Below are 11,968 nucleotides of genomic sequence, written 5' to 3' on the forward strand. Positions count from 1 at the left end.
TTTCTTTTAAAACCTTTTATTCAATAATATATACTTTTAAAATAATAATATGTAACTGCCCGCCATGCCAGGTATTGCCCCCGCTCCCCCACTGTGGAGTCTGTGGTCGGCTAGTTAGCGTGGTTTGCTGGAAAAACAGGCGGCCACGGACGAGTCAGGGGGCGCAGGAGAGCAACAGTAACCAACAACCATTTTGCATACCCTTCACATTTCCCATGCTTTCTGGGTCGGGAGGAAGTCAACAGGAAGCCAAAGGCAAGTGAACCTTTTACATTCGGAAGTGAGGTTTGATATACGGTGGCGGCTGCCCTTCAGCTGGTCTAGTTCGTGCTCGCCAAACCTGCCACCGTTTTGTGTCTGCTCACGGAACGTGATCTCTCTACACACGTTAAGACGTTTGATTTGGTTCTTGTTCTGCTTATGGAAAAGTGGGAGGAACCGCAACAGACCTGGGGAAAGAGATGGGAGGAGGGGAAAGACGGCATTAATCAACCTGAGCGGAGTGAGGGGCAGGCCTCCCCTGTGTGGGGCTTCCTTCCCTTGAGGAGTGCTGGGGACAGAGTGCAAGCTGGCTTTCCTATGTCACTCGTGGAAAACCTTGGAAGAACTTGCTTTATGATTTCAGGTTACAATCAGTACCCTCTGCCTTCCTCCTCTGATCGTAACAGAGGCCGTCTTTAGCACGGCCTTGTGTGAGAGGAAGGGAAGCGCCCCGGACACACCACGTGTTGTGACCTGGTCTCCTACTTCTTTCCCGGGTCTAGAATACTGATGTAGAAGCTTTGAAGCCTCTTGACCATTCAGTGCGAGCCAAGTTCCAAGTTCAGCCGTCCAACTCTAGCTCCTCCTCAGACCTGTTCTGATTTATTGAGGACATCTTGGGACTAAGAGTCAGAGGACTGTATTTACTCAGAAAAAGGGCTGAGTCCACTAATAAGAAGCAATAAATAAGTGAGCTTAAAAAATATTTTTAACTCTCCCCTGGAAACAGCTAGCTGTCTGGCATGGCCTGCAAACCTCGTTTCTCCTTCCATGTCCAGCATGGGGAGTGGGTGGTGAGATGCTGGCAGCGGAATTCTAGAAGCAATGTCTCCCAGAACAGGGCTGCAACAGAAAGGACTATGCACCCGGCAAGCAAGCAGTCACACAAAAAATCATTTCATGAAAACCTTCTCTGGCTAAAGGAAGGGTGGCTCCACTGCCTGTTTGAGAAGCGTTGCGTGGCACATAAGGTTAAGAGGTGTATGACTATATTTGCCTTTAAGCACATCAGCTGATTTCTAAGCATCCAACTCCAGAGGAATCAGTGAGAAAGCACACTAATTAAAGACACAACCATCTGCCAGACAATAGCATGTGCCTGCATGTGTTGCAAGGAACAGTGTAGGGAGAGATTTTCACAAATGCAGAACACTAGGCCACAAGGTTAAAGTCATGCAATAAAACAAGGCAATCCCAAGAAGCAGGTGTCTACATGGTGCGGCTCAGAAGCAAGTACCAAGAAACAGAACAATCCCATGAGGACACCCCTCCAGTCCCACTTCTGCTAAAGCAAAGTCTTCACAGCAGAGTGTGACAAAGATCTTTTGCAGTTCATGGTTAATCCCTCCCCTCCCTCAAGAGACAGGCAGTACAAGTTAAGGTCCTCATAGCAATGGTGTCTTCCACTTGGGAAGGCTGGTTATTGTCAACATTTTTATTTATGAAAACAGGATTTAACATGGCATTTTTCTTCCCTCTAAGGGCAGCAGCACATAAATCATACATCAGTCATCCAGTGATACAGAGGTGGCCAACTGTGTCTGAAGTAGTCATTTGTAAAGGATCACAACCCAGGCAGTAGTGTTGCTTTTCTGCAAACAGAAGGAAATAGAAGGCTCCACGGTTCTTGAAGATTATCCAAGCTTTCCACTAGATGTCAAGATTTCTGTCCCAACCTCTTAGTCACCATTTACAGCAAGAAGAGCCAGCAAGTAAAAAACTGTTAATTTATTGATTCAAAGTTTTTTGTTTCTGTTTTCTTTAAAACAATCCCCAATACATGCAGTTCAGGGTTAAGTATCACATTTGTAGCACATTGTTGAGTCTCAACACAAAAATATGCATCACCTGTATAATCCCATCACATCTTTTCCAGCCTCTACAATACCTGGTTGGGGGTGTTTTCATTAACACATCCACATAGCTCAAAAGCATGTTGTTACTGGTTTTCTTGGCCAGATGTTTCCCTGCCACTTCTGCTCCCCCAATCCCTACCCGGGGGTTAGTTTTTTAAAGGCAGGACATCGTTCAGTCTCAATTTATTAAGCTTGCTGACAAACTTTGGCTTCTCGTGTGCTCATGTGGACCCTGCTTTTGCTTTCAGAAGGTTTACACTTAAATGATTGTGACTCTGATCAGTTATTATGCACTCTTGTAGGAGGGAAGTTTGATTTTTCCTGTGGGTGTTCTCACAGTATCACAGGTTTCTAAACTAATCGTTTAATCTGAACTGGCATTAAAGGAAACTGCTAACTGGGCTCTCTCAGATCTACTTCAATGCACATATAAAAATTCTTCCAGTTGTTGCTTGTGTCCGTCCCAAAGTAGTTCTGCTTCCATCCTTATCAACGCAGCACCTGGGAGAACCTAAGTCATTTCCCTGAGTAGGCACAAGACTGTGAGACCCACGGCACCAGCTCTCTCTGGGTCTCAGCACCTGACTTGAGAGCACCACCTTTCAGCCACTGGAACCAACCAGGGGGCAGTGTCCTCCCCAGAGCACATTCCAGAACATGAACTTGGTGCCCTCTAATTTCATCCCCTCAAGAAGTGCGTTTCCTGCTCAAGATCTACCTTTAGATCCTTTTTCTTATTGGTTCCTTTCCTTTTGACTTCCCCTCTCCCAGCCACTCTCTCCAAGGCCCCAAGGATTATAAATTCTCCGTCTCCTTTATCAGTCTGAGAACACTTTCCTCTCTGCAAGGGAACACATTTGCTTTAAACCTTGAGTACTGATGTGTTACAAAACGTCCAGGAGGCGGCTCAGCTGAGTGACTGGTGTTTAAGTGCCCCACAGAACCACCAGCACTTCCCTCAACAGTGAGAGCTTGGTCTGCATCATGCAATTAATGGCTTCTCCCTCCCAGCCACCTACCCTGCCTACAGGGACAAGACAGGAGCAAGGCCAGCTGAGAGCATCCAGGGGAGATTGAACTGCCACCAAACCACAGATGCAAATATCACTTAGCACTTCATTAGCTCCACTCACACCAAGGGATTTCTCAGCCAAAGCAAACCTTGCAGTTATGCTCACTAGTGGCCAAGAAACGATGCTCTAGCTGGATTTGGCATAGGAACCCTTTGTTGTCACCATACCAAGTCTATGTTCTTGAACATAGGCAGTACCTGAGATGATAGTGTAACACTACCCTGTTCCCCACATTTTTTGCTTTTCTTTAGGAAATAATTAAGTCCTTATCATAGGCACTTTTAACCTGTTATAAGGTAATGAAGCAAACAAATGACAATTACTGAGATGAGTTTAAGAAAGAATATGCTAACTGAAAAGGATATTGGGTGGGTAAATTTACCATAGTTTAAGTCTAAATATTAGACTTCCACTCCTACACACACACACCCCTTCTGGAATTCCCCAAGACCATCTCCTAACTCAGGTAAATACCCTAAAATTTTAAGGGTGCTAAGTCCACCTGGACACAAAATGGTTCTTGGAGACAGGCAAAGAGAAGGTCTGGACTGGATTCATTTCGGTTTGGGAAAGAACGGTCAGACCCAGAAGGGAGTGAGCACATCAAACCCAGTTAGTCTAAGGCATGAAGAGAGGTAAAAAGTGTAGGTGCTGGGAAAGTGAACCGTATGCTGAAAAAGGGAAGAACTCCTGTGTCAAAGCTGCAGTTACAGAGCCCAAGGACAGGCAGGTTAGCTGTGCTTGCACCAACTACATCCTGGTCAATGGAGAGAGGGGTTGAGGTAAATCACCTGACTCTTCTCCTTCAGATGCTTTGATTGCCTGGGGGGACCCAAAGGAAAGAAATGGTGGGGTTACCAATTCCCCAAGACCTTCCAATAGGCTACTCTTGCCCGGTCCAGACAGGCAACATAAAAAAAAAAAAGGGAAGGGCTAGGCATCACACAAGATATCCATGTAACAAAAACACTTGTACTCCCTTAATTAATATTTTAAAATAATAAAAAACAGAGGGAGCGGGTGATAAAGGAGATTGTAGGTAGGGGAGCAGGAAAGACACGCGGTGGCACATCTCCCTGATTATAACAAGTGGTTCCGAACTGCTCATAAGGGCACATTAGAAGGCTTTTGATAATCCAAAACGCTGAGTTTTGCTGCCCGACGTAACAGCCTGTTCAGCTGAGAGCTCACGTCTTGTTTTGATTTTCAGGTAGAATGAGTGTTTACACTACTATGCAGAATGTGCAATGCGGGCAGCACTGGCATGAGAACCTTGACTGAACGCATTTTGTAGCTTTGGGATCTCACTTTTTATTTTTTAATCTGTAAACTCAACTCTATGGTAAGAGAAGAGTTTTGTTTGCATTTTAAGTTCCCACAGACCAAACAACAAAAAATAGAATCTACGTTTAGAGATAGGACCTGCTACCAATACCAATAAGATTTTATTGGAATATGGAATGTAAACAGATGCTTCAAACAAACAATCTAACCTTATAAAAATGTATGGCATTATTAAATAGTTAATAAAGAAACTCTAAAGTGTGATGTGGTGGTAGACACTCCTAGCCCTAGCCTAGGTGTGTGAGGTCCCCAGAGCTGTGCACAGCTCTGCAGGTGGGGCGGGGGACTGCCAGCAAACCATGTTGGTGATAAGTCCCCAAAATAAAATCGGCCCTATTTTTTTTTTTTTTTAAACAAAATCTTTCTTTGCTAACGTGAAAGTTAGCACACTGCATCCAAAGCTTAACACTTGTGCCAGGAACTCCACTTCCTTCCCCAATCCCCTTCTACGTTCCTCTCCTCTCAGTTGCTGAGTTATCAGATGGCTCTGCCCACACAAATCCAGTACCTGCATGCGAGAAAGACTTATCTTTGCCATCACATAAATGTATCACATATCAGAGCTTAAGAACACATACTACCCTGATTACAATGGGAAATTGTTTCTTCCTCATGGGGATAAAAAGAGGGAAGGGGGGATGATACTTTTTTTTTTTAAACAAGTCTTTTCTGAATAAATTCTGATAGGATGTTTCCCCCTCCCTGACCTGCCTGAAGACTGACTTTCCAGCTGTAGCTATGGTTGTGAACAAAAGGTCTGTTTGAGACAGGAGCATTAAAATAGGTGCACACATAGGGAAGTGCTGGGAAATGGTGAGGTTTTCCTTACACCTTGACCCTAAAAAAAAAAAAAAAAAAAAGAAGGCTAAAAGAAAACAATAGCAACAAGCTTTTATGGTTAGGCAAATCAACAGAGGTTATAGTGAGCTCCAAGTTATGCACTTAGCATGGAATTTTCGATGAGACTGATAGACCTGTTCGTGGCATTGCAAGGTTTAAAATGATGCCTCCTGACATCAAAGAGGACTTGTGAAGGTGACTGCAGTTTGCTCCCAAATGAATACACTTAGAGGAAAACTGCAGGGATGAGGTACATTTCCTGGAGAGCTCATGTCATAAAAAAATACATAAAACATGAATTTGTAAAAGAGCTTAAAAAAAAATACTGTCACTGTTTTATTATCTCCTTTTCATAAATGAGGCTGGTGTGTCAGTATAAACTGCTGACCTTTTGCTAAAACTTGAGCCTGAATCTCACTGAAGGAAACCCAGACCACAATGGAATAGATAGGAAGTCAGACATTCAGAGCTTGTTGATCAAATGGGTTAACTCAACAGCGGTGCCCTGTTAAATAAGGTAAATGTACAACAACTCCGAGTCTCTCATCTCCCATGCATTCCAAAGGCAGAGCTCCTTCAGATCCTTAACTACGTGCATCAGCGTGCTGCCACGATGGCAGCTCCCTGTAGACTAGTACTGGGGAGTTTCTTTCTTTTCGACAGATTTTTAGGTCTTTACTCTTCTTTGCGTTTAGAAGGAATGATTAGAATTTCTTTTTATCACACTGTAGTTTTCCTTCAAGATTTGTGTCTGGTTGGTTGGTTTTATTGGCAAGCATCAATGCCGCATTACCCGTCGCTTTCCAGTCTTCATCGTGCTGCCGTGAGACCGCTGGGAAGCACAGCATTGTCTGCACAAGGCTGGGACTGCTCCTTCACTACAGGGTCTGTAAGAAAGCAGGATGACAGTCGGCCAGTCAGGGCTGGTGAGTGCCAGTCAGAACCCCATGGCAAAACCCAGCTCTTCCACCGTGAGACAGAGAGAGACAAGAATGACGGGCAAGCCTGGGTCAGGAGGGCAACAGACAGAGACAGAGAAGTCACAGAATTTAGGACATAGAAATACCAGACACTGAAAAATCATCGGGCAAGTTGTTCTTGTAGTCAGCCCTTAATACTTCCTCAGAGTACAAACTCAACTGCTGAAAGGCAAAGAAACCCTAATTTCCCACTGTTCAAAATTTCTACTAATTTTGTGTTCTTTTCTTTGAATACTAACATCATATCTAACCCCTAATTTCTTCAAAGCATGTGCAATAATAAGTACATGGAGGGAAAGGTGGATAAAAACAGCCATTAGAAGACCTAGTAATTTTAAGCAATAGTAGTTCAAAATTTTTTTAATTGAAGAATGACGTGTATTCAGAAAAGTAGACAGATCGTGAATGACATGTCATAAACATCAGTATTCTTTTTTCTTTTTTTTTTTTTTTGAGACAGAGTCTTGCTCTGTTGCCCGGGCTAGAGTGCTGTGGTGTCAGCCTAGCTCACAGCAACCTCAAACTCCACAGCTCAAGCAATCCTTCTGCCTCAGCCTCCCAAGTAGCTGGGACTACAGGCATGCACCACCATGCCTGGCTAATTATTTCTATATATTTTAGTTGTCCAGCTGATTTCTTTCTATTTTTAGTAGAGACGGGGTCTCACTCTTGCTCAGGCTGGTCTTGAACTCCTGACCTTGAGCGATCCTCCCGCCTCGGCCTCCCAGAGTGCTAGGATTACAGGCATGAGCCACCGCGCCTGGCCAACACCAGTATTCTTAATCTGATCTAACTTGAAGGGTAAAAATAGCTTTCTGTGCCAGAAACAGGAGAGAAGATATCTGAGTTGCACTTGGGCTGAGGTCTAGAAGGCTGAAGGGTAAAAATTTTTAAATTTGCTGTCTCCTTATGCTTATGGGCCATAGGTTCAAGAACACAGCAATATAGTCTTCAGGCCAAGAATTTAGTTAATCTCTAGGGAAAAAAAGGAGAAGAAACAAGAGCATATCGGCCAAGCGACAGGTAACTTTAAAGGTTGAAAGTTTTCATCTTCATTCAGAGAGTGAATTGAAACCAGTTGCTTAACCTCCCTGTTCCCCAGTCTCCTTCCGGACTGGACTCAAACATAGGATAACATGAGGCAGTGTACCTGAAACACAAGTTACCAGTGGGAAGAATAGCACGCGTGCAGAACAAGCAAGCACGTGAAATGACATACACGCACGCTCCTGAGTGAGGCACAAGAAGCCAACAGCTCAGCCAGGACTTCGGTGAGGGATCTCCACACCTGCTTCCCTTTCCTCAAATTCCTTTCACCCATCCATTTCCTTCTTTAGAAATATTCTATGGTTATCTTATTACTTTTTAACTAATTACTCGTTTTTTGAGGGCAGAAATAATCTTTGATTAGGTTTCCACACCACAAATGTACATATTTCAAAACAAATTTTAGACACTTGTGATCTATTAACTCAGGGTGACAGGGGGTGGTCAAACAGATGACCCAGGGGAGCTGAGGGAATAAGCAAACGCCTCTGGTGGTCAAGAAATCGAGAGGCAAAGCTGTTTCAATCGTCTACAACAAATAAGGCCAAATTCTAAGGATGAGCCAATGTAAATACCTAAAATTCTCTGGCCTCAAAGATAAAGGGTGGAGGACTCTTTCCTTCAATAACACACACCCCTGAAAACAGTCCCTGCAGACTCACAGAAGTATGGGTGCTCCATGGCCTCTTTGGCAGTCAATCTCTGTTGATGGTCGTATCGCAGAAGTTTGTCCAGAAGATCTAGAGCCTCGGGGCTGACAAGGTGTCTGTTCTCACTATGGATAAAGTTTTCCCAGCGTTTCCGTGAATGTCTGAGAAGAGAAGTGAAGGATTAGTATTCCGAGACTAAATTCAACAGAATCCTTATCTATTAGGGTTAAAGCCAAAAAAATCTTGGAATACTGCATTGATTACGAGCTTGTTAAATTTCATTGTTATTTTTTCATTCTTAACCCTCCTTAGTTAACAGTGCTCTGTGAGTAGATGAACAGAATTAGCTGAAACTTCTACATCTGATTTCAAATTTGTGAAACCTTTCTTAGATTACTCTTTATGGCCCAGGCTCTTAGGCAATTCTGGGTGAGGCATGGGGTGTAATTTTTATTGGTCAGCAGATGTATTTTGAGGACTGGCCCCAGAAACATGGAGGTTCCATAAAATACTTTTTGAAAACTGTCAGCATAACATTTACTTTTTAACACCACTGCATCGTACCTGAAAATTCAATGTGTTTTAAAATTTGCTATCTTATAGAAAATCCATTACAGAGAATGAGAATAATAAGTCTCTTATTCAAAGAAGTATTACAGTTTTCCAAGATTTACCATTAAAATTAAGCATAGCTATACCAGAAAGCTTTTTTCTCTAACATTATGATTTTGTTTTCCATTTTCTATTGATAAACGGGCTATTTCTCCAAGAAGTGAAATGATTAGAAGACACATGTAAACAAGGTGCAAATATCTCAAAATAAAATAACCATGGGAAAAAAAGGGTTTCCAATTTTGAAATGATTAAAAAAGGGAAAGAAAGTGATTTCGGCTAACCTTTCCACTTCTGAAATGGGGTAAGGTAAAGCCCTCTTTCTCTCTCTCTCCCTTACTTACTGTCCCAGGATATCGTTGAAGTGTGGATCTAGGTCTATGTGATACTTCTTCAGATACCCATACAGCTCATCTGTACCCAGAACCTTGGCAATGCGAACAAGCTGAAACACAAAACAAACTGACCAAATCACTGAGCACAGAACTCACTGCAAGCCCGTGAGGATGCTGTACCAGGGAATCGGAAGACTTCCACATCACTACATCTCCAAGGACCAGATACAAAGCTGAGTCTAGGGTGGGCAAGCAGACCCAAGGACATGAAATTCACATGAATGCAAACTTCCAAACTGTCTTTAAACTGATCATACAACTTATGATCATAATCTTCTAGAAGTTGATAAGTACGGAGGCATCATAATCTAATGACTAGAATCTAGTTTTGTAAGAAAGGGGGTGGACCTGACTTGTTCACAGATTCCCTTTGGAAGTCCAGCATAGATAGCCATTTTCTGTCACCCTGGGGACCTGATAACTAACACAAAATTTTGTGAAATTCTTTACCTTGAAGAAAAGCTAATATGCAAACACTGAGAGAGATTTAGTGGCTCAAGGACATTATCTAAGGATGTTATTTTCTTGGCATTCACCCCTAAATAAACAAGAACCGGATGGTGTTTGCTCACCTGGTCATAGTTGTCCTGTCCATGGAAGAAGGGTTCCTTTCGAAAGATCATGCTTGCTAACATACAGCCCAAACTCCACATGTCCAAGCTATAATCATACATCTGAGAAATAAGGACAACCAGTTAGCCAAGGGTGTTAGAAACTGATCTGAATTTCTGCCTTGCATTTCATCTTTGTATATATTTTAGAAATAAAGCTCCTTCCCTTCCATGAAAAGTGGCTGAGAAAAACTAAAATTAGCATTTTGGGGTGTAATAAATGTCTGGGTTTTGAACATATTCAAACTGACTAAATAAACAGCAAACCAGAAAAAGCCCTATAAGTATAAAAATAACCCAGAGGAGCTCTGTTAGCAAGCGTACCTGATAGTCCACAAGGAGCTCTGGTCCCTTGAAGTACCTTGAGGCTACACGAACATTGTACTCCTGAGCAGGATGATAGAACTCTGCCAGACCCCAATCTATCAGTCGTAGCTACAAACAGGACAGAAATAAAACATGTGAAAGGAGTGTTTCTAGATAGAACAAGGCCACATCACATTAGGTAACAAATATCTGGCCACAGAAAAAACGTGAGCAGGTGCACTGGTTTAAAAAATGACACTTTCAGCAATGCATTAAGAGGTCATTTGTAGAGCAGAGCACTCAGAACGTTTTTTTTTTTTAAATTTAAATTATCCTGGCTCATCACTCTCTCTAGATAAATAGAGCTCAGCCTTTTTTTTTTCTGCCGCCATATGACTTACATACGTAATGCATTCTCCCATCATTCACAGCTTTTTTATAAGTTCCAGGCATAAGTGAAAGGGTTGGGGACACATGCTCCGCTCCAGGAGTGAAGCACTGCTCTAGCCTTTCATTAATCCAATCCTAGCTGATCTATTTACTCACCAATCAGGGACAACCAGAGTTGGATATCAAAAATAGGAGAGACTCAAGTGTCCTTTCAAGGCCAGGCAGATTGGTCTGCGGGTCATTAAGAAATGAATTAGAAACCACCAGGTATAGTTTCTTTCTGAGGCCCTCCAGAAAACTATGACCAAAATAAAACAAACAACTACAGTCGGGGTCATCTGTCTACTTTCCTTGTGTACTATGCCGTGCAAAGTAGAAACCAACACTGGAGACTGGAGGAACAACTGTAACAAAAGTCACCAAAAATCCCCAGCATGGGTCTATAGAAACCATGTTGGTACTGGACAGCTTTCTGGTCTGCCCTAAGCCTTCTAATGAAGGCTTGTGGCTGCCTGGCTATAATGGTACCTTTTTCTGTTGGTGATCTATCATGACATTGTGAGGTTTCACATCCCTGTGCATGATTCCCTTGCTGTGGCAGTAATCCAGAGCCTATTAGGTAGAAAGCACAGAGAAAAGTAAGCAAACCCTCTACCACCCCCCAATGCAAGCATATTCTTATTATTTGTGACACTTGAATACAGTCTCCCAAGGGGCAGCTTACTGCCTGTAAATGAAAGAGAAAAAACATGCTTCAGAAGCCACCCTTAGTCTCTGTGCACACTGCAGCTGGCAGAAAGGGGGCTATGGAGGGAACACCAAAGGCTATGATGAAGGTTTCTTTAAAAAAGAGGAATGATAAACCAGATTTGGGAACCTCACTAGAGTTGTCTCTCATAGTGGTTCAACGGACATGCCAGAATCCATGTGGACACGAAGAATGATATTTAAATGTACCTTTTAACATGGCTTGTCTTTTACACAAGTTTCCCATGTGGGTTTTTTAGATTAAAAAGTGTTAGTGTTTTCCTTAAATACAATCCCCAAGCCAGTTTGCTTTTAAGAATTATATTATCACTCTAAGGGAGAAAATTGCTTCCTGTAAGATCACTGATATGTAGATAGGATTTTTACATGCATAAGTCAATGGTTTTAAGTAAATTTAGAGAGCTGTACAACCATCACCACAATCCAGTTTTAGAAGATTCCCGTCACCCTCCAAATTTTCCTTGAGTTTGTGTGCAATCAATCCCTACTTCTAACTACTCTCAACCCCCTCCCTGCCCTGCCCCCAACCACCCATCTGCTATTAGTTGCTACAGATTTGACTTCTACGGACATTCAGAAAATGAAATCATACATGTATAAGTACTCTACTTCTACCTTCCTTCACTCAGTATAATGTTTTTGAGATTCATCACAGTTCCTTTTTTCTTGCTAAGTGGTATTGCACTGTATGAATGTACTAGCTGACGGACATTTGGGTTGTTTCTACTTTTTGGCTATCATGACTAACGCTGTTATGTACATTCATATACAAGTTGTTCAGGGGACACATGCTTTCATTTTCTCTGGGGTTCACAGGGATAGAGGTGCTTGGTTA

At 42.6% G+C, this 11,968-nt stretch overlaps 1 protein-coding gene across 3 annotated transcripts in view; it reads right to left on the reverse strand.

Moving 5' to 3' along the window:
- Window positions 1-11,968, reverse strand: part of CSNK2A2 (casein kinase 2, alpha prime polypeptide) — a 38,967-nt gene continuing 26,999 nt past the window's right edge. For 2 of the 3 annotated variants that reach the window (XM_012647869.1, XM_012647872.1), the window contains 7 exons: window positions 10,894-10,977; window positions 9,994-10,104; window positions 9,631-9,732; window positions 9,008-9,108; window positions 8,064-8,212; window positions 6,168-6,261; window positions 1-449 (listed from right to left, as the gene is read on the reverse strand). In XM_012647869.1, coding sequence (XP_012503323.1) covers window positions 6,185-6,261; window positions 8,064-8,212; window positions 9,008-9,108; window positions 9,631-9,732; window positions 9,994-10,104; window positions 10,894-10,977 — 624 coding nt within the window. In that variant the 3' untranslated portion in view covers window positions 1-449; window positions 6,168-6,184. The remainder of the gene's footprint in view (window positions 450-6,167; window positions 6,262-8,063; window positions 8,213-9,007; window positions 9,109-9,630; window positions 9,733-9,993; window positions 10,105-10,893; window positions 10,978-11,968) is intronic. The other variant, XM_012647870.1, reaches the window with a different exon arrangement.

This window comes from Propithecus coquereli, unplaced genomic scaffold, assembly GCF_000956105.1.
Source record: "Propithecus coquereli isolate 6110/MARCELLA unplaced genomic scaffold, Pcoq_1.0 Scaffold272, whole genome shotgun sequence".
Lineage (NCBI taxonomy): Eukaryota > Metazoa > Chordata > Mammalia > Primates > Indriidae > Propithecus > Propithecus coquereli.